We start from the raw sequence: 26,404 nt of genomic DNA on the forward strand, positions 1-26,404 counted from the left end.
ACACACACACAGCTATACATACTTTACTTACACACACAGCTATACAGATCTTACTTATACACACAGCTATACAGACCTTACTTACACTCACACAGGTATACAGATCTTACTTACACGTACACATATACAGACCATGCACGCACAGCTGTACAAACTTTACTTACGCACACAGCTATTCAGATCATACTTACACACACAGCTATACAGATCTTACTTACACATACATCTAAACAGATTTTACATATGCAGCTATACAGATCTAATTTACACACGCAGCTATACAGAGCTTATTTAGATACACACAGCTAAATAAACATTACTTTCACACACACACATATACAGATCTTAATTACATACTCAGCTATACACATCTTACATACGAAGCTATACAGACTTTACTTACACACACAGCTATTCAGATCTTACTTACACACAACTATACAGATCTTACTTACACACACAGCTATACAGTGCGTACTTACACACACACACACACACACACACACACAACACACACACACACACACACACACACACACACACACACACACAGGTTTACAGATCTTTCACACAGCTATACAGACCTTACTTACACTCATACAGGTATACAGAACTTACACATACTGTAACTATCCACAATCACTGTACCTAAAGCCTACAAATTCCACTGATGTTAATGAAATAATCCTTTCCCTTAAAATCAAGTCTAGTGCCATTGAGGAGATACCAACTTTAATTTACAAAAAAGCCTCCAGATCTTTAGCCCCTGCTATTGCATTGCTCTTCAACAAGTCACTTGAGCGCCAAACCTTTCCAGATATTCTAAAAAAAGCGAGAGTAACCCCTGTCCACAAATGTGGTGATCTCACAGATGTTAACAACTACAGACCTATATCAATCGTGCCTAACTTGTCAACAATATTTGAAAAATTAATCTACAAGCAGCTTTACTCCTATCTAGCCAAACACAATATACTTAGCTCTTGTCAATATGGCTTCAGACCCAAAAAGAGCACTAACGATGCACTTATTAGTATGCTTAACTTGATTCATGCAGCTCTTGATAAAAATGAGTTCCCTGTTGGGTTATTTGTGGACCTGCATAAGGCCATATATATACAACATAAATTGTCAGATTTTTCTTATTTACTCAACAATTATTAAGAAACACTCACCTCACACTCATCATTATTCCTGAATTATTATATATATTCTGGATCTTAATATTGCCTAGATAAGAGTAAGGAGACACTGTAAACCACCAAAACCTTCTTCTTAAATTACATCATTATGGAGTCGAGGACACTCCCTGCAATACCTCAAATCCTACCTTACTGACAGGCTCCAATATGTTTCTGTGAATAATTCAATTTCTCCCAACCTACCCATCAACATCGGTGTTCCTCAGGGCAGCATACATGGCCCTCTCCTCTTTCTCATCTACATTAATGACCTTCCAAATGCCTACCAACACCTCAAACCAATTCAATTTGCTGACGACACAACCTACATTTACTCTAGTCCTGACCCCCTTGCTCTAAATGTCACCGTGAATACTGAGCTAAATAAAGTCCATCTTTGGCTAACTGCCAACAAACTCACCCTTAACATTGACAAAACTTTCTATATTCTGTTTGGCAATAAATCCTCTAATCAAATAAATCTCAGGATAAACTATACCGAAATTTGTAGCAAAATAGATGGCAAATTCCTTGGCGTTCTCATTCATCACAAGCTGAATTTCCAGGGACACATTCTAAATATATAAAAAAAAGTTTCAAAAACTGTTGGCATTCTTTCTAAGATCAGATATTATGTACCCCGCCCTGCCCTGGTGACGCTCTATTACTCCCTTATCTATCCATATCTCAACTATGGTATTTGTGCTTGGGGCTCTACTACCCAAAATCATTTACGTCCTCTAATTACTAAACACAAAGCTGCTATTAGGACAATATCCAACTCTGGCCCCAGACATCACTCGGTACCCCTACTCAAATCTCTGAATATGTTAGATATTAAGTTACTGCACATTCTCTCATGTGTATTATACATATATAAAACGCTGAACTGTAATGCCAATCCTGACCTCAAAAGCTTCATTGAAGATTGTAACAGAACCCATGAGCACCACACCAGAAACAAATGCCGTTTTAATATTCCAAGAGTACGACTTAATCAAACTAGAAATGCTCTACAATTCAAGGGACCCAGAATGTGGAATGACCTTCCCAACCATGTTAAAGACTGTACCTCTCTCAACCAGTTTAAGATAAAAACTAAGCACTACCTAATAAATTCCCTGTAACCTACCTTACCCCTATATTGTCAACCCTTGTCTGTTTTTTTAACAACGCTGTTTGTCGACCTAATTGTATTTGTGCTGCTTTTTCTGCCATGTACCCCCCATTTTTATTTATATTTATATTTGTTCTCAACACATTTTATACTTTAATTTCAATTAGCATTAAGTTTTAGTCCTTATTTTTTTCCTGCCCGAAACGCTTTGCATAATAGTGGCTTTAAGCATTGTATGTACTAGCTCTATTTATAAATCTATCAATTTTTGTATAACCTTTTGTATGTATGTACTTTACCTGAATAAACATTTATTTACCTGAATAAACATACACGTATACAGACCATACACGCACAGCTGTACAGACCTTACTTACACAGCTATACAGATCCTATTTACACATACATCTAAACAGACTTTACATATGCAGCTATACAGGTCTTACTTACACATACAGCTATACAGATCTTACTTACACATACAGCTACACAGATCTTACATACACACACACAGCAATACAGATCTTACTTACACACACATAGCTATACAGATCTTACTTACACACACACACACACACAGGAATACAGATCGTTCTTAGACACATAGCTATTCAGATCTTACTTACACATACAAAGCTATACAGATCTTACTTACACACATCTATTCAGATTTTACTTACACACACACAGCTATACAGATCTTACACACACAGCTATACCGATCATACTTACACACAACAATACAGATCTTACTTACACACACAGTTATAGAGATCTAACTTACACACACAGTTATACAGAGCTTATTTAGACACACAGCTAAACAAACATTACTTACACACACACACAGCTAAACAATCATTACTTAATCACACACACACACACATATACAGATCTTAATTACACACTCAGCTATATACATCTTACATACGAAGCTATATAGACTTACTTACTCTCACAGCTATTCAGATCTTACTTACATACACACAACTAGACAGATTTTACTTACACACACAGCTATACAGTTCGTACTTGCACACACACACACAGCAATCCGGCCTTTCTAACACAGAGATATATATAGATCTTAATTACACACATAGCTATACAGATCTTACTTACACTCAGATATACAGACACTACACACGCAGCTATACAGATCTTACTTTCACACGCAGCTATACAGATCTTACTTACACACACACACACACACAGCTATAGAGACCTTACTTACACACACAGCTCAGCAGACTTTACACACACAACTATACAGATATTACTTACACACACAGCTATACAGACCTTACACTCACAATTATATAGACCTTACACACACACACACATACAGCTATACAGACTTTTCTTACACACACAGCTATACAGATCTTACTTACACACACCGCTATAAAAATCATAATTACACACAAATATACAGATCCTTCTTACACATATAGCTATACAGAATTTACTTGTCGGAAATCCGACACACACACACACACACACACACACACACACACACACACACACACACACACACATATATAGAATAATAATAATAACATATGTTACCCCATAACATATGTAGCCTGGTAGGATGGTAGGCCTCGTAGCCTGGTGGATAGCGCGCAGGACTCATAATTCTGTGGCGCGGGTTCGATTCCCGCACGAGGCAGAAACAAATGGGCAAAGTTTCTTTCACCCTGAATGCCCCTGTTACCTAGCAGTAAATAGGTACCTGGGTGTTAGTCAGCTGTCACGGGCTGCTTCCTGGGGGTGGAGGCCTGGTCGATGACCGGGCCGCGGGGACACTAAAAAAAGCCCCGAAATCATCTCAAGATAATCTCAAGATAATCTCATAAACGAAAAGAGAATGGGTGATTCCGTGACGTCATCGATGCTATGTATTTATATCAACTCTAATTTCTTCTAAACAACAGTCTAGTATTTAAACTTAATAAAAAAGTGTTCACTAGGACTGAATATAAATAAATACAACAGGAATATAGCTAACTTTCTATTCATTAATTAAAAATATAACCACCAAATATTTTAGCACGTCTCCCCTAGAGGCGTCGGCACGTAGGCTATGACAGAATCATAACACAAACAACATGAAGCAAGTGCTCCAGAAAGAGTTGTGATACTAGTCTCTCACGATAGACTTTTTCTATCCCAAGAGATCAACAACAGCAACACCTCTGCCACACAAAACATCCCAAAAAGGTAATTGTGAGGGAAGTTACTGAAGCAGACAGTTGGCCCCCCAATATAACAGTGATTTTACCCTGTTGTATACCAACCTTGTAGGCCTCCTGATAGCCGCTATTTTATGCACTTTGAGGCACAGGGCCACACTCTAGTCTGATGATGAAGAACATGCTAGCCTTAGCAGGCCCCACCTACAGTATTAGCTAAGGCATATATGTTCTTTAATACTGTAGATAGAGTAGTATACATAATTAAATTAGCTATAAGAACAGTAAATTAGACCACCATATGTGATAACATTTATAATTTATATATTAAAGACTAGGTAAACAATTTGTGGTTTATGAAGGATCAGAGTAGTTTAAGCCACAAATTGTCCCCCCCCCCCCAACTGTGTGTGATAAGTTCTAGCAGCTGAATGAGAATATACAGTCCACTAACTAAGAACTAACTCACAAGAAAAATAATATAATATTAAAGTCAAATTAAAAATATAATAGAGTAAATATTTAATATTCATAAAAAGAAAAAGAAAATAACCTGCTAGGATTTTCCCAGATAAGTTATGGTCCTTCAAACCGGATAGAATATATATACGTTAGTGCAATATTTACACAATTTTTACATATACATTAATTATAGCAGAAAGACACTGCTATACAATTTTCTTGCCTAACTTTTCAATCGCTGCTATCAAGTGAACAGAACTTACAACAAGCACTATTATTGTTCTGAGGACTGAACAAAAAGAACAATTGTGTTTTTTCATTACAAGCATTTGATAAGAGGTTAATTTACCCATAAATGTATATGATTTTTATAATTTTATGTGTTTACATAATATTCTATAACAATTACTGCATGCCACATTATTTACAACCAATTCTTGCACAAGGGCAGGACATTTTAGGCTGGTGTTGTACAGCAACTTAGTCTAATTTATTGTGCTAACCTGGTGTAAGGGTAAGAATTTACACTTGTCTAGAGATGCACCTATATTACAACCTAGCAAGCACATATTTTTATTCAGTTTCTCAAGACAACCCGAGTTGCGTTGTCTACATAATATTACCATAACTATAGAAATAAATTAACTATATTCATTGCATCTTTGAGTCTCAATTAGTGTCTACACCAACCTAAGGTGATAATTGAGGATCTTACCTATAGGTACAACCATAGACACTGGATTTCATTCAAATTATTAGTGTGTGTATGATTATATAATGAGTATTTTTAAATGATAAACAGCTCTAGTTTGGAAACTGGTAGCTCTACTAGATCAAGTGCTATTAACAGTCCAAATCAAAGTCCAACAAGTCTTAGTACTGGTACAACTGCAGCACGGCTAGCAAATACAGCCATCATGTCTACTGCCAAAGCTGTAAAAGCGACCCTCACAGGTATGAAGGGCCACTTAACACCTTTATTGGCAGATCAGTAAATGCGATGATTTATGTAAAGAAACTCCAGTTGATTATGTAGAACTGGTAGGCCATCATAAGGTTGGAGAGAGAAAATTTGAGCATGTCAAAGGCCAAATCCTGAAATATCAGGATGTTCTTGCTGCTACTAACATAGATGAAGATGCAATGGACGCTGTAGTACAAGAAAATGCAGATTATGAAGATGCAATACAAACAAAGATACAACACTTTGTCAAGTTAATAACCAAACACAAGGCCACTACAAACATTGCAGCCACAGCTTCCCAAAATCCGACACAACCAGAAGTCAAATTACCATCACTCAGTCTCCCAACTCTCTCTGGTACAGAGGACGAGAGTTGGGATAACTTCTGGAACAAATTTGTCGATTCAGTGGATTCTAATGCCACTATAGCCAAGTCCACAAAATTTACATATTTGCAAGCTGTCTTAACGGATGAAGTGTTAAAAGTGATCTGTAATTTGACCCTAACTGATGATGGTTATGATAGCGAAGTACAGCTTCTTAGGGAAAATTATGCTAGGCCAGAAAGGGCTATCAGACTTCTAACTCAGAGGCTATTAGATATCCCTCATCCAGATGGATCAGCTGACTCACTCCAAGCCTTTAGATTGGAGCTTGAGTCCTTGCTCAAGGCGTTTAACAATAAAGTGAATTGGATTGGATAATCCAAGTCCATATGAGACGCAAATTACCCAGTGACGTACTGGATAAGTTGTTTGTCTTACATAACAAATCTTCACTGACAGTAAAGGAGATAATGGAAGGTTTGAGATACATCATAGAAAGACAACGAGATAACACAGATGGAAAAGCGACATCTAAACCTTCTTCTTCCACTCATAGTAAACAACAGAGTACAAACAGGACTCCAAATACAAGTAAAACAACTTCCCCCTCCCCAAGGAGGAAACAAGGCAGTGTGGCCACATATGCAGTGGGTCCCTCTAAACATACTGTTAATATGTCACCCAAAACGGTGACTCCCCAAGATGCTGTTAACGTCTGGAGGCCATGTGTGTTCTGTGAAGAACAACATACCATGTACAACAGCAAAGCTTACCCTGATCGTACTACACGAATAAAACGACTCAAGGAGTTACGTAAATGCACCCGGTGTATAAGGTCACATAATCCCGTCACCTGTATAACTCAAATACGCACCTGTAATAGATGCAATAAGGGTCAACACCATACAGCACTTTGTGGGGACTCAAGTACAAAGTCTCCCAAGCCACAAGTAGAGAAAGGAACTTCCACTTCAGTACAGCTTTGTACCATACTACCTGACATAAGTGTCTGCTCAACAAGGTCTGATCATAAATCAACTCTACCCACTGTACAATTGATCATTAAAAATGGAAAGTTCAAGGTCACCATACGTGGATTATTTGACCAAGGATCCCAAATGGCTTTTATCTCAAAGGATTTGGTAGATGCCTTTAAACTCAAGCCTATACGAGAAGAACAAATAGACATAGCAGGATTCCTGACTAACTCAGGAGCCCAAGTCTTCAAGGTAGTACAACCTAAAGTACGTTTAGGCGGTTATGTCCAAACGATACAAGGTCTTGTAGTAGATAGATTCCCATCTGACCGGTATGTGTATGGTCTAGGGACAACAGCCAACTTCCTGGAAGAAAAGGGAATCAAATTGTCTCACATAATCACATCAGATAGCCTCTCCAATATTGGAATCCTTATGGGTCCAGATGTCTACAATAAGTTTAACAAAGGAAAGGATGAAAAACATGGAATAAACCTGTTACCTTCTGCAGGTGGCTATTTGTAACAGGTCCAGTATTACGAATGAAGCAACCCCACACCTTTAAACCACCAACATGCCAACTCAGTTATGGTTGCATGACTAGGAGAAGAGTCTCCACTACAATTCAGAGACATGTCCGAGGATGAGCTTGATCCTCCTGTACATAAACTATGGGACCTGGCAACTCTTGGCATTGTCCCTGAACAACCTAGTTCAGATGACGACTGGCCTTACAAGCATTACCTGGACTCAGTTATCTACAGAGATAATCAATACTGGGTCAGGTTACCATGTAAGCTGATCACCCTCAGCTACCCGTCAACCATTTTATGGCACAAAACCAATTAAGGTCACAGATGATGCGCTTACAAAGACATCCTGAGAACTTGAAATTGTACCATGAAATAATCAAGAAACAGCTCGATGACAAATTTATCGAAGTTGTTACAAATGATAACCAAAAGGAAGGGCACTACCTGCCACACCACCCAGTACTGAAAATTTCAGCTACTACCCTACTATGGATATTATTTAATTGCAGTGCTAAGACAAAATTAGAACAGTGTTTCCTTAAATGACTGCCTTCAAACTGGCCCTAGCCTGACACAAAGGCTGTACGACGTGCTGTTAAAGTTCCGCATCGGGACTTATGCATACATGGCAGACAACAGAAAAGCCCTCCTTAGGATAGGTCTACAAGAAGAAGACCGTAACTACATCAAGTTCCTATGGATCAAGGATCCTAACGATCCAAACAGTGAATTAATCACTTATAGATTTGTGTCTGTTTTGTTTTGTGCCACGTCTTCTCCGTTTCTGCTTCAAGCTACCTTAGACACACACTTGAAAAAGTCCAATAGACCAAACTAAAACGGAAATTAGCAATAACTTGTATGTGGACAATTTCCAAGGAACAACTAGCAGTGAAAGCAAACTGCTGGGCATATACCACGAGGCCAATCGAGAATTAATGGCAGAAAATATGCCTCTCCAGTCATGGGTCTCCAACAATGCCAAATTAAATCAACTGATCGAAACTGATTTTCCCGACTACCAGGTACCCGAGAAGACAAAAGTACTAGGCGTCGAATAGAATACGACAGCAGATCAGTTGACAATCAAGTCGGTGGAGCCAGATACCACCAACCTAACAATGAGAAAATTACTCTCACAAGTCAGCAAACCCTTCGACCCATTGGGACTATTGAGTACAATGTTGATAAATGGGAAGTTGATAATGCAGGAATGTTGGCAACAAAGGATAGGCTGGGATGATCTTCTAACACCTACCTTACAAGAAAAGTGGCAAGTGCTAGTGAAAGATTTAAGTATCCTAGAGTCTGTCAAGTTCCCTCGGAACACAGTAAATGAAAAGGAACCAATTAAGCTACATGTATTCTGTGATGCCTCAGGAAAGGCTTATGGCACAGTAGCTTACCTGGTCTCAAATGGGCAAGCTAATTATCTCACATCAAAGGCCAGAGTGGCACCGTTAAAGAAGCGATCATTGTCACAACTGGAATTAACAGCCTTACTGCTAGGAACAAGATTGGCTCATTATCTGATCAAGGTTTAAAGCCTTAAGCAACATCCACTTTGAAGAAACAGTGGTATGGTCAGATAATGAGGCAGTGCTACAGTGGGGGAAAAATAGTAATAATAAAAATCCTTACGTGAGTAACCGCGTTAAGGAAATACGAGAGTTGTCGTCAGGGTATAAACTGAGATATGTACCCACCAAAGAGAATCCAGCTGACTATCTCTCCTGAGGCTTTACTTTACAGCAATTAACCAAAGCAGAGATGTGGTTCAATGGACCTCATTGGCTAGTCACCGACAGTGGCCTGAACAAAAGCCACAAGTCATTGTGACCAATGTCACTGTTCCCACTGAGAATCCAGAACCACCTTGGACTTTGGTAATTGATCCTAATCGGTACTCTGAGCTGAACAAACTAATAGGTGTCACCCAAGTGGTGTTTGATTTCTAAAGAAAATAGGAATCAAGCATTAATTCCCTAGTGCCCTAAGGTACTGGGTCAAAAAGAGCTCAGACAGATACTTTCGGGACAGAATTTGACAATGTCCCTAAGAAGCTACAAAATGATTTGGGTCTCTGGGTAGATACCAACAAATATAACATAATCAGATGCGGAGGCTGCCTACAGCATGCGGACATAGTTCTGGAAACAAAAATTCAATATTGCTTCCTCGTCACCACATAGTAAGCAAACTAATAGTGTTACACATACATAAATACAACACTTTGCATGGTGGGGCATTAGATACTCTCACAGACTTATGACAACAGTACTGGCTACCCCAAGGTAGGCAGACTGTAGAATCTATAATTAAATCCTGTGTTATTTGCCGGAGATATGATGCCAGAGTGTGTCCATATCCTGGCCCTCCTCCACTTCTAAAGGAACGAGTTGTCCCTTTGAGACTACAGGAGTAGATTTCACAGGAGCACTAACACTAACAGGCATCAAGGACAAAAAAACAGTAAAGGCATATATCTGTCTTTTCACTTGTGCCACAACAAGGGCAGTCCATCTAGAAGTGACTCCTGATATGAGTTCTGAGACATTCTTACAGGCTTTCTGCAGGTTTGCTTCACGTAGATCCTGTCCTAAGTTGATGATCTCAGACAATGGGTCCAACTTAGGGGCAGGAGAAGCATGTCTGAGGAAAATCTGTACACACCCAAAGTGCGTACTGCCCTTAATCAACGGCAATGCCAACGGAAATTCATACCTCCCAGAGCACCATGGCATGGAGGTTTCAATGAATGCATGATTGGTACGGTGAAACGTTCTCTATGGAAAACCCTACACCGCCAAAAGATTGACCTACAGGAACTCCAAACCATTGCCATAGAGATAGAGGCTCGAGTTAATGACCGACCACTTACCTACCTCTCTGATGATGTTTTGCAGCGTGAACCATTAATTCCATCTCATCTGATGTTTGGGAGACCTCTCAGAACCCTAGTGTCCCTTAAGGACGAGGAACCAAAGGACCCTTCATATGTCCGAGAGAGTGATTTGGTTCAACGTTTCAAACATCTATCAGGGGTGATAAGTCTTTGGAATGACAAATGGAATCGAGAATATCTAACTGCTCTGAGGGAGCATCATTATGGGGCAAACAACCCCTCCAATTGAATTAACTTGAACCCTGGTGATATAGTTCTGGTGGACAGCGATGGGCTACACTCAGAGTGGCCTATAGGCCAAATCGTCTCTGTTCATCCAGACAGCCAGGGAATCTTGAGAATAGTGAAAGTAAAATGGCGAAGCAACACTATTCTCAAAACATTAGAAAAATATGTTCCTTTAAAACTGGCAGGAAAAAAAAGACATTCAACGACTTCCAGCACCCGAAGAGCTAGTTAGGGACGTCCCTCCCGAGCAGACTGCTGCCCAACGATGCAAACTCAAACAAAAGCAAGACTTTAAAAAAATATTAATAAATTAAATAAAAATAAATAATAAATAATAAATAAAAATAAATAATAAATAATAAATAAAAATAAATAATAAATAATAAATACAAATAATTAATAAAAATTCTGAAGGAGAGGAATAAAGTGTTTGCAGTCCTTACCGGGATTACGATCTGTGATCCTCCCCCCACAGAATTATGTTGGAAATCCAACACACACACACACATAATAACATAAGTTACCCCCATAAAGGAAAAGAGAATGGGTAATTCCGTGACGTCATCGGCGCTACGTATTTATATCAACTCTAATTTCTTTTAAACATCAGTCTAGTGTTTAAACTTAATAAAAAAGGGTTTTCACTAGGACTGAACATAATTAAATACAACAGGAATATAGCTAACAACCTATTCCTTAATCATAAATAGAACCACCATATATTCAGGATGTCTTCCCTAGAGGCCTCGGCACGTACGCCATGACAGAATCATAACAAAACAACACGAACATCCCTGAGAGAGTTGTGATACTAGTCTCTCACGATAGATTTACGCTATCCCAAGAGATCAACAACAGCAACACCTCTGCCACACAACAGAAATACTTGAGTATCCGACTGCTTTATTATTTATATGATTGGTGCATGAAGTAGTATAGATTAAGTAGCCGGTTATGGGAGAGCTTTAAAGCTCACACACGTACGTACTCAACATTATACTTCACTCTTATTCCATGTCACATCTTCACTTAATATGTTAATGTACAACCACTAATGTTAAACATCCCAAAAAGGTAATTGTGAGGGAAGTTACTGAAGCAGACAGTTGGCCCCTCAATATAACAGTGATTTTACCCTGTTGTATACCAACCTTGTAGGCCTCCTGATAGCCGCTATTTTATGCACTTTGAGGCACAGGACCACACTCTAGTCTGATGCTGAAGAAAATGCCAGCCTTAGCAGGCCCCACCTACAGTATTAGCTAAGGCATATATGTTATTTAATACTGTAGATAGAGTAGTATACATAGTTTAATTTGATATAAGACAGTAGATTAGACCAGCATATGTGGTTTGATTTTTAATTTATATATTAAAGACTAGGTAAACAATTTGTGGTTTATGAAGGATCAGAGTAGTTTAAGCCACAAATTGTCCCCCCCCCAACTGTGTGTGATAAGTTCTAGCAGCTGAATCAGAATAAACAGTCCACTAACTAAGTACTAACTCAGATGAAAAAAATATAATATAAAAGTCAATTAAAAAATAAAATAAAATAAATATTTAATATTCATAAAATGAAAATGAATAAAACCTGCTTGGAATTTCCCACATTATTTAAACACACAGCTATACAGACCTTACTTACACATACAGCTATACAGACCTGACTTACACATACAGCTATACAGACCTGACTTACACATACAGCTATACAGATCGAACATACAAACACAGCTATACAGACCTTACTTACACACACAGCTATACAGATCTTACTTGCAAACATAGCTATACAGATCTAACTTACAAATTCAACTAAACAGACCTTACATACACAAACACAGTTACAAAGATGATACTTACACACACACACAGTTACAAAGATCATAATTAAACATACAACTAAAAAGATCTTACTTACACACATAGATATACAGATTTTACTTACACAGATATACAGACCGTACACACGCAGCTATACAGATCTTACTTAAACACGCAGCTATACAGATCTTACTTAAACACGCAGCTATACAGATCTTACTTACATACACAGATAGATAGATCTTACTTACACACACAGCTGGTCAACCTTTACTTACAAACTCAGCTGTACATACCTTACTTACACGCACACAGCTATACACACCTTACTTACACTCACAGCTATACAGATCTTGCTGACACACACAGCTATACTGATCTTACTTATACACACAGCTATACCAACCTTACTTACACATACAGCTATACAGGTCTTACTTACACACACAGCTATAAAAATCCTAATTACACACGACTATACAGATCCTTCATACGCACACAGCTATACAGACTATACTTACACACAAAGCTATACAGACATTACTTACACACACACAGCTATACAAAGGTTACTTACACACACAGCTATACAAAGCTTACTTACACACACAGCTATACAAAGCTTACTTACACACACAGCTATACAGAGCTTACTTACACACACAGCTATACAGAGCTTACTTACACACACAGCTATACAAAGGTTACTTACACACACAGCTATACAAAGCTTACTTACACACACAGCTATACAAAGGTTACTTACACACACAGCTATACAAAGCTTACTTACACACACAGCTATACAAAGCTTACTTACACACACAGCTATACAAAGCTTACTTACACACACAGCTATACAGAGCGTTCAAAGACACACACAGCTATACATACCTTCCATACAAACAAATATATACAGACCTTAATTACATATTCAGCTATACAGATCTGACATACACACACAGTTACAAACATTTTACACACACAAACAGTTACAAAGACCTTACTTAAAAACACAGCTATACAGTTTTTACAAACATACACAGCTATGCAAACCTTACTTACACTGACAGCTATACAGACCTTACACACACACAGCTATACAGATCTCACTTACTCACACAGATATACAGATCTTCCACACACAGCTATACATACCTTACTTACAAAGGTGTACATACCTTACTAACACACACATAAAGCAATACAGACCTTACTTACAGTCACAGCTATACTGATCATACTTACAGACAGAGCTATGCAGACTTTACTTATTCACACTGGTATACAGATCTTACTTACACACACAGCTTTACAGAGCTTATTTACTTACACAGCTATACAAACCTTACTTACACACACAGGTATACACAGCTTATTTACATTCACAGCTATATCAACCTTACTTATACACAGCCATTCAGATCATACTTTCATACACAGCTATACATATCTAACTTACACACACATCTTTACAGATCGTGCACCCACACGCAGCTATACACACCTTACACACAAAGCTGTACAGAACTTACTTACACACACAGCTATACAGACCTTACTTACACACACAGCTATACAGATCGTTCACAGACACTCACAGCCATTCAGGCCTTACTTACACAAAAATATATACGGACCTTACTTACACATACAACTATACAGATCGTGCATACAAATTCAGCTATACAGACCTTACTTACACACACAACTATACAGACCTTATGTACACACATAGCTAAACAGACCTTACTTAAAAACACAGCTATACAGACCTTACATACACACACTTACAAAGATCTTACTTAAACACACACACAGTTACAAATCTCTTACTTAAACACATAACTATACAGCTCTTACTTACTCACATAGCTATACAGACTTTACTTACACACACAGATATACAGACCATACACACACAACTATACAGATCTTACTTACACACACAGCTATACAGATCTTACTTACACACACAGCTATACAGATCTTACTTACAAACAGAGCTATACAAACCTTACTTACACACACAGCTATACAGACCTTATACACACAACTATACAGAGTTTAAATACACACACAGCTAAACAGATCTTCCCTACATACACAGCAATACAAACCTTTCTTACACATACACCTATACAAACCTTTCATACACACACATATAAACAGAGCTTATGTGCAAACACACACAACTATTCAGACCTTACCTACACACACACAGCTGTACATACTATACTTACACACATAGCTGAACATACCTTACTTACTCTCACAGCAATACAGACCTTACACACACAGCTATACAGACCTTACTTACACACACAGCTATGCAGACCTTACTTACACACACAGATAAACAGAGCTTACTTACACATACAGATATTCAGATCTTACATACAAAAACTCAGAACTTACTTAGACACACAATTATACAATTCTCACTTACACACACAACTATACAGACCTTACACACACACAGCAATACAGATCTTAGTTACATACACAGCTATACAAACCATACTTACACATACAACTATACAAACCTTTATAACACTCTTCAGATATACAGACTTTACTTACACACACGGCTTTACAGAGCTTATGTTCACACACACACACACACACACACACACACACACACACACACACACACACACACACACACACACACACACACACACACACACACACACACACACACACACACACACACACACACACACACACACACACACACACACACACACACACACACACACACACACACACACACACACACACAGCAATTCAGACCTTACTTACACTCACAGATTTCCTGATCTTACTTACTCACACAGCTATGCAGATTTTACTTACTCACACTGGAATTCAAATCTTACTTATACTCACAGCTATACAGAGCTAATTTACATACACAGCATACAAACTTTATTTACACACACACGGCTATTAAGGGCGTATTTACATACACAGCAATATCAACCTTATGTACACACACAGCTATACAGATCTTAATTACACACACAGCTATACAGATCTTACTTACTGTCTCTGCTATACAAACCTTTCACACACAGCTATACATATCTTACTTCCACACACAGTTATACAGACCGTACTTACTCACACAGCTATACGGACCTTACCTACACACACAGATATACATTTCTTTCTCACACATATAGCTATTTAGATCTTACTTACACACACAGGAAAACAGACCTTACACACACAGTTATTCTGATCTTACTTATAAACACTCAGCTATTCAAACCTTACTTATACACACATTTATGCAAATTTTACTTACACGCACAGCCATACAAACCTAGCTTACACACACAGCTATTTCGACCTTACTTACACACACAGCTATTCAAGTCTTACTTACACACACAGCTATACAAACCTAGCTTACACACACAGCTATTTAGACCTTACACACACAGCTATTCAAGTCTTACTTACACACACACCTATACAAACGTTACTTACACACCCAGCTATATAGATCTTTCTTACATCCAGCTATACAGATCTTACTTACACACAGAAAGTTATACGTATCTTACTTACACAGGTATACACGTCTTACACACAAAGCTGTTAAAACCATACTTAAACATACAGCTATACTTACTTTACTTACACACACAATTATACAGATCTTACTTACCCACACAGCTATACAGATCTTTCTTACACTCAGTTATACAGATCTTACACACAAAAAGCAACACAGTTCTTACTTACACAGCTATACACATCTTACACACAAAGCTGTTAAGACCATACTTACACATACAGCTATACAATCCCTACACACACAGCTATATATATCATTGAAAGACACACACACAGCTATACAGATCGTTGAAAGACACAGAAATACAGTCCTTATTTACACACACATATATACAGACCTTACTTATACACACAGGTATACAGATCTTATTTACAAACACAGCTGTACAGACCTTACTTACACATATAGCTATACAGACCATACGTAGACACACAGTTGTAAAGATCTTACTTACACACACTTCTATACAGATCTTACTTACATACACAGCTATACAAACCTTACTTACGCACACACAGCTATTCAGAAATTACACACACAGCTAAACAGATCTTACTAACATAAACAACTATACAGGTCTTACTTATATTCACAGCAATACAAACCTAACTTATGCATACAGCTATACAAAACTTGCTTACACACACAGCTAAGCAAACCTTACTTACGCACACACAGCTATACAGAAATTACACACACAGCTAAACAGATCTTACTAACATACACAACTATACAGGTCTTACTTATATTCACAGTAATACAAACCTAACTTATGCATACAGCTATACAAAACTTTCTTACACACACAGCTATACAAACCTTATTTACACACACGGCTTTACAGAGCTTTTGTACACACACTCACAACTATTCATACCTTACCTACACACACACATAGCTGTACATAGCTTACTTACACACATAGCTGTACATACCTTACATTCACACAAAGCTATATAGACCTTACTTACACTCACAGCAATACAGATCTTACTTACACACTCAAATATACAGATCTTATTTACACACACACAGAAATACAGACCTTACACACACAGCTATACAGATCTTACTTGCACACACAGGAATACAGACCTTACCTACACGCTTAGGTATACAGACTTTACTTACACATACAGCTATTCAATCTTCCATTCAAACACAAATATACAAGCTTTACTTACGCACAGAACTATACAGACCTTACTTAAACACGCACCTATACAGATCTTACTTACATACACAGCTATACAATCCTACTTACACACACACAGCTATTCAGATCTTACACACACAGCTAAAGATCTTACTTACATACACAGATAGATAGATCTTACTTACATACACAGATAGATAGATCTTACTTACACAGACAGCTGTTCAAACTTTACTCACACACACAGCTGTACATTCCTTACTTACACACACACTGCTATACAGATCTTACTTACACAAACAGCTCTACAGATCTTACTTATACACACAGCTATACCAACCTTACTTACACATACAGCTATACAGACCTTACACACACACAGCAATAAAGATCTTACTTACATACACAGCTATACAAACCTTACTTGCACATACAACTATACAAACCTTTCTTACACTCACAGATATACAGACTTTACTTCCACACACGGCTTTACAGAGCTTATGTATACAAGCACACACACACAACAATTTAGACCTTACTTACACTCTCAGCTTTCTTGATCTTACTTACTCACACAGCTATGCAGAGCAAATTTACATACACAGCTATACAAACTTTATTTACACACACACACGGCTATTTAGGGCGTATTTACATACACAGCTATATCATCCTTATTTACACACACAGCTATACAGATCTTAATTACAAACACAGCTATACAGATCTTACACACAAACAGCTAAACAGATCTTACTAACATAAACAACTATACAGGTCTTACTTATATTCACAGCAATACAAACCTAATTTACACAGACAGCTATACAAAACTTTCTTACACACACAGCTATACAAACCTTATTTACACACATGGCTTTACAACGCTTATGTACGCATACATAACTATTCAGGCCTTACCTACACACGCAGCTGTACAAACCTTATTTACACACACACACACGGCTTTACAGAGCTTATGTACACACACTCACAACTATTCATACCTTACCTACACACACACAGCTGTCCATACCTTACTTACACACATAGCTGTACATACCTTACATACACACAAAGCTATTGAGACCTTACTTACACTCACAGCAATATAGATCTTACTTACACTCTCAAATATACAGATCTTAATTACACACACACAGAAATACAGACCTTTCACACACACAGAAATACAGACCTTACACACACAGCTATACAGATCTTACTTACACACATAGCAATACAGACCTTATTTACACGCTTAGATGTACAGACCTTACTTACACATACAGCTATTCAGATCTTACTAACAAACACAAATATACAGGCTTTACTTACACACAGAATTATACAAACCTTACTTAAATACACAGCTATGCAGATCTTACTTACACAGCTATACAATCCTTACATACACACACAGCTATTCAGATCTTACACACACAGCTAAAGATCTTACTTACATACATAGATAGATCTTACTTACACACACAGCTGTTCAAACTTTACTTACACTCACAGCTGTATATACCTTACTTACACACACAGCTATACAGACCTTACTTACACTCACAGCTATACAGATCTTACCTACACACACAGCTATGCAGATCTTACTTACACACACAGCTATAAAAATCTTAATTACACACAACTATACAGATTCTTCTTACTCACACAGCTACACAGACTATACTTACACACAAAGCTATACAGACATTACTTACACACACACACAGCTATACAAAGCTTACTTACACACACAGCTATACAAAGCTTACTTACACACACAGCTATACAAAGCTTACTTACACACACAGCTATACAAAGCTTACTTACACACACAGCTATACAGAGCGACCAAAGACACACACAGCTATACAGATCGTTCAAAGCCACACACAGCTATACAGATCGTTCAAAGACACACACAGCTATACATACCTTCCATACAAACAAATATATACGGACCTTACTTATACATACAGCTATACAGACCTTCAATACAAACAAATAAATACCGACCTTACTTACACATTCAGCTATACATATCTTACATACACACACACAGTTACAAAGATCTTACACACACACAGTTACAAAGATCCTACATACACACAAACAGTTACAAAGAACTTACTTACAAACTCAGCTATACAGTTTTCACATACATATACAGCTATACAAACCTTACTTACACTCACAGCTATACAGATCTTACTTACACACAGAGCTCTACAGAGCTTACTTACATACACAGCTATATCAACATTACTTACACACACAACTATACAGAGCTTACTTTCATACACAGCTATACATATCTAACTTACACACACGTCTATACAGACCTTACACACACACACAGCTGTACACATCTTACACACAAAGCTGTACAGAACTTACTTACACACACAGCTATACAGACCTTATGTACACACACAGCTATACAGACCTTATTTACACACACAGCTATACAGATCTTACTTTCACACACAGCTATACAGACCTTACATACACACACACACACACACACTTACAAAGATCTTACTTAAACACACACACAGCTACAAAGATCTTACATAAACACATAACTATACAGCTCTTACTTACACACATAGCTATACAGACTTTACTTACACACACAGATATACAGACCATACACACACAGCTATACAGACCATACACACACAGCTATACAGATCTTACTTACACACACAGATATACAGATCTTACTTACAAACAGAACTATTCAAACCTTACTTACACACACAGCTATACAGACCTTACACACACAGCTATACAGATTTTAAATACGCACACAGTTAAACAGATCTTACGTACATACACAGCAGTACAAACCTTACTTAGACATACAGCTATACAAACCTTTCTTTCACACATAGCTAAACAGACCTTACTTACACGGCTTTACAGAGCTTTTGTGCAAACACACACATCTATTCAGACCTTACCTACACACACACAGCTGTACACACCTTATTTACACACATAGCTGAACGTACCTTACTTACACTCACAACAAAAAAGACCTTACACACACAGCTATACAGACCTTACTTACACACACAGATAAACAGAGCTTACATACACTTACAGATATTCAGATCTTACATAAAAATACACAGACCTTACTTACACACACAATTATACAAACCTCACTTAAACACACAACTATACAGACCTTACACACACACAGGAATACAGATCTTACTTACATACGCAGCAATACAAACCATACTTACACATTCAACTATACAAACCTTTCTTACACTCACAGATATACAGACTTTACTTACACACACGGCTTTACAGAGCTTATGTATACACACACACACACACACACAGCTATACAGACTCTACTTACTCATACAGGTATGAGTAAGTCCTTACACTCACAGGAAAACAGACCTTACACACACAGCTATTCAGACCTTACTAATAAACACGCAACTATTCAGACCTTACTTATACACACATTTATGCAAATTTTACTTTCACATACAGCTATACAAACCTAGCTTACACACACAGCTATTCTAGTCTTACTTACACACACAGCTATTCAAACCTTGCACACACGCACAGCTATTTAGACCTTACTTACACAGCTATTTAGACCTTACTTACACACACAGCTATTCAGATCTTACACACAGAGCTTTACAGATCTTACTTTCACACACAGCTATACTGACCTTACCTACACATACAGCTATACAGATCTTACACACACACACAGCTATACAGATCTTTCTTACATTCAGCTATACAGATCTTACTTACACACACAAAGCTATACAGATCTTACTTACACAGCTATACACATCTTACACACAAAGCTGTAAAGACCATACTTACACATACAGCTATTCTTACTTTACTTACACATACAGCTATTCTTACTTTACTTACACACACAACTATTCAGATCTTACTTACACACACAACTATACAGATCATACTTACACACAGCTATACAGATGTTTCTTACACTCAGCTATATAGATCCTATTTACACACACAAAGCTGTACATATCTTACTTACACAGCTATACACATCTTACACACAATGCTGTTAAGATCATACTTACACATGCAGCTATACATATCTTACTTACCCACACAACTTTACAGATATTACTTACACACACATCTATACAGATCTTACTTACACGCACAGCTATATGGACCATACTTACACTCACAGCTATACTGATCTGATTTACATACACAGCTATTCAGACTTTACTTACACACACAGGTATACAGTCATTTCTTACGCACACATCTATACAGATCTTACTTACACACACAGCTACACTAACTTTACTTACACACACAGCAATACAGTCCTTATTTACACACACACATATATACAGACCTTTCTTATACACACAGGTATACAGACCTTATTTACAAACACAGCTATACAGACCCTACTTACACATATAGCTATACAGACCATACGTAGACACACAGTTGTAAAGATTTTACTTACACACACTACTATACAGATCTTACTTACACACACAGCTATTCAGACTTTACTTTCACACACACAGATACACATACCTTAAACACACAGCTGTACAGAACTTACTTACACACACAGCTATAGAGATCCTACTTATATTCCCAGCTATACAAACCCTACTTACACACACACAGCAATACAGACCTGACTCACACAGCTAAACAGATCTTTCTTACGCACACAACTATACCTTATATTCACTGCAATACTTATATAAGCAAGGTCTTACTTATATTCACAGCAATACAAACCTAACTTACACATACAGCTATACAAAACTTTCTTACACACACAGCTATACAAACCTTATTTACACACACGGCTTTACAGAGCTTATGTACACACACACACAACTATTTAGACCTTACTTACACACACATCTGTTCATACCTTACTTACACACATATCTGTACATACATTACTTACACACACAGCTATTCAGACATTACTTACACTCACAGCAATACTGATCTTGCTTACACACATTTATACAGACTTTACTAACCCACACTGGAATACTGATTTTACTTATATACACAGCTATACAGATCTTATTTATATACACAGCTATACAAATCTTACTTACACATACACAGCTATACAGATTTTTCTTATACACAACAATACACATCTTACACACAAAACTGTTCAGAACTTACATACTCTTACAGCAGTACAGATCCTAATTACACACACAGGTTTACAGATCTTACACAGCTATACAGATCTTACTTACACTCAAAGCTATACAAACCTTACACACACAGCTATACAAACCTTACTTTCACACACAGCTATAAAGATCTTACTTACACATACAGCTATTCAGACCTTACTTACACACTCATATATGCAAATCTTACTTACACACACAGCTAAACAGAACTTACTTTTACATGCACAGCTATGACCTTACATGCACAGCTATGACCTTACATGCACAGCTATGACCTTACATGCACAGCTATGTAAGACACACAGCAATTCGGATCTTACTTACACACACATCTATACTAACGTTACTAACACACACAGCTATACAGATCTTTCTTACCCACACAACTATTCAAACCTTACTTACACACACAGCTAAACAGAACTTTCTTTCACACACAGCTATTCAGATCTTACTTACACACACTCAGCTATACAAAACTGTATTACACAGACAGCTATAAAGATCATAATTTTACACACAACTATACAGATCTTTCTTATGCACACATGTATACTGATCTTACTTGAGAACTCACACACACAGCTATTCAGATCTTACGTACACACAGAGCTAAACAGGTCTTACACACATACCTATACGCATATTACTTCCACACAGAGTTATTCAGACCTTAGTTATACACACAGGTATACAGACCTAACTGAAACGCACAGCAATACAGACCTTACTTAAACTCACAAACTTGTATACAGATCTTACTTACACATACAGCTATACAAACCTTACTTTCACACACAGCTATAATGATCTTACACACACAACTGAATAGATCGTACTTATTCACACACAGCCATACAAACTTTACATACACAGATATACAGATCTTACACACACACAGGAATAGTGACCTTACTTATACACACACAGCGCTACAGATTTTACTTACATACACAGCTATTCAGACCTTACTTACACACACAGTTATCAACATCTTACTTACACACACATCTGTACAAATCTCACTTGCACACACAGCTATACGGATCATTCTTACATACACATCTATACAAACGTTACTTACACACATAGCTATACAGATCTTACTTTCACACACAATTATACAAACCTTACTAACACACACGGCTATCCCGAACTTACTTACACAGCTATTCATATCTTACATGCATAGCTATTCAGATCTAACTTACACACACACAGTTATTTAAAACTTAATGTCACACACAGCTACATAGATCTTACTTACGCTTCACAACTATACAGATCTTACTTACACTCAGCTATACAGATCTTACTTACACACACACAGGTATACAGATCTTATTACACAGCTATACACATCTTACACACAAAGCTGTTCAGAACTTACTTCCACCTACAGCTATGCAGACTTTACTTACACATACAGCTATACACATCTTAATTACACACACAACTATACTGATCTTACTTACACACATACAGCTAAACAGACCTCTTTTATACAGCTATACAGCTCTTACTTACACACACAGCTATACAGTTCTTACAAACAATGGTAAACATTTCTTACTTATACACACTGCTATACAGATCTTACTAACACACACTGCTATTCAGATCATACTTAGACTCCCAGCTATACTGATCTTACTTACACACACATCTATGAAGATTTTACTTACTCACACAGGTATAAAATCTCACTTACACATAAAGCTATTCGGGTCTTACTTACACACAAAGCTAAAAGATCGTACTTGCACACACAATTATTCAAATCTTACTTATAATCACACTGCTATACAGACGTTATTCACACACACATCTATACAGATCTTAGTTAAATACACACAGTTATACAGATCTTACGTACACACACAGCTATAAAGATCCTACTTACATGCAGAGGTATACAAACCTTACTTACACACACATCTATTCAGACCTTACACACACAGCTATTCAGATCATACCTACGCACACAGCTATACAGATCTTACATACACAGTTATACAAACCTTACTTACACTTACAGCTATACAAACCTTTCTTACACAACTATTCAGACCATACTTACACACACAGCTGTACATACCTTACTTACACACATAACTATACAGCCCTTATTTACACCCACAGCTATGCTGATCTTACTTACATTCACAGCTTTGCAGACTACTTACTCACACACTGGTATACAGATCCAGCTTACACACACAGCTATACAGAGCTTATTTACATACACAGCTATACAAACTTTACTTACACACACAGCTATACAGATCTTACACACACAGCTATAAAGATCTTGCTTTCACACAGAGGTATACAGATCTTACTTACACATACAGCTATACAGACTTTACTTACACAGCAACACAGATCTTACTTACACACACAACTATAAAGATCTTAATTACTGACACAACTTTTCAGTCCTTACTCACACACAGCTATACCGAGCTTACTTACACCCACACACACACACACACTCACAGCTATACACATCCTACACACAAAGGTGAACAGACCTTACTTACACTTACAGATATACACACTTTACTTACACAGCAATACAGATCTTACTTACACAACTATACAGATCTTACTTATTCACACAGGTATTCAGACCTTACCTACTCACACTCAGCAATATAGACCTTTCTTACACAAACAGCTATACAGATCTTACTTACACTCACAGCTATTCAAATCTTACACACACACAGCTATACAGATCGTTCTTACACAAACACATACACACACACACACACACAGCAGTACAGGCCTTACTTACACACACACAGCAATACGGACCTTGCTTACACACACATATATACAGACCTTTCTTACACATACAGCTATATAGATTTAATTACACACACAGCTGTAAATATCTTACTTACACATGTAATAAACCCTTCCCCCGTACTACTGTAAACCCTTTACCCTCCACTCACTACCCCATCTCAACACTTCTTGCAGATCACTGTGACCCTCAATGATCTGCCCGTTAATTTAGAGTCTGAATATATTAAATGAAGGGGGAGCAACAGATGAAGGGATTATTAATTTAAAACTAATAAATAAAACTCATTAAACACTGCCACCATCTTCCCGCTAACATACCTGAATGTGTCTGCCTTACTGAACTCCCAGGAAGGAAAGAACCCAAAAATCATAGAACTCAAAGGGTAAAGGAATCTTGGAAAATAATACAAATGTCTGGGGAGTAAGTTATGTCTCTTTTTAGGTAGACTGAATCTAGAGGCTCCCAAAACCGTTCATAAATACCACTTATGAGAATAAATCAATATTAAACAAAGGGGACAGATAACTAAACAAAAATACATTAATAACATTTATTAATTAAAAACACGTATTTGAAAACAGAATTGAAAATATATATATCCTACTCTAAATAAAACAAACTAAAGGCAACGGCTGAAACAATGATGTACATGAACACTCAAGTGCACAAAACCTTAATGCTTAATCTAGCCAGATGTTGATTGGCTGCCCCTCCCAACCCCCCCTTTCCCCAGGTCCTGAAGGGACCTATCTCCAGTCACTCCTTAAGACACACTAAACTTAATATTTCCTTAAACTCTCTCAGTGGGAACAGGCTCCACCCATTTCAAAGGCCCAATAAGCCCTGCCTCTCAAGGCTTCAACCAATGAATACAAAGTCTTACTCTTTGGCC

At 37.5% G+C, this 26,404-nt stretch overlaps 3 protein-coding genes across 3 annotated transcripts; all 3 read left to right on the forward strand.

The window, feature by feature from the left end:
* Nucleotides 1–6,634: 6,634 nt before the first annotated feature.
* On the forward strand, nucleotides 6,635–7,747 carry LOC138368019 (uncharacterized). Its single transcript, XM_069330315.1, has one exon. The coding sequence runs from the start codon at nucleotides 6,635–6,637 to the stop codon at nucleotides 7,745–7,747; it is 1,113 nt and encodes a 370-aa protein (XP_069186416.1).
* Nucleotides 7,748–8,960: 1,213 nt separating this feature from the next.
* On the forward strand, nucleotides 8,961–9,299 carry LOC138368020 (uncharacterized). Its single transcript, XM_069330316.1, has one exon. The coding sequence runs from the start codon at nucleotides 8,961–8,963 to the stop codon at nucleotides 9,297–9,299; it is 339 nt and encodes a 112-aa protein (XP_069186417.1).
* A 1,104-nt stretch (nucleotides 9,300–10,403) lies between these two features.
* Nucleotides 10,404–10,889, forward strand: LOC138368021 (uncharacterized). Its single transcript, XM_069330317.1, has one exon. The coding sequence runs from the start codon at nucleotides 10,404–10,406 to the stop codon at nucleotides 10,887–10,889; it is 486 nt and encodes a 161-aa protein (XP_069186418.1).
* The last annotated feature ends 15,515 nt before the right edge of the window (nucleotides 10,890–26,404 follow it).

Source organism: Procambarus clarkii, chromosome 24, assembly GCF_040958095.1.
Source record: "Procambarus clarkii isolate CNS0578487 chromosome 24, FALCON_Pclarkii_2.0, whole genome shotgun sequence".
NCBI classification, from domain to species: Eukaryota; Metazoa; Arthropoda; class Malacostraca; order Decapoda; family Cambaridae; genus Procambarus; species Procambarus clarkii.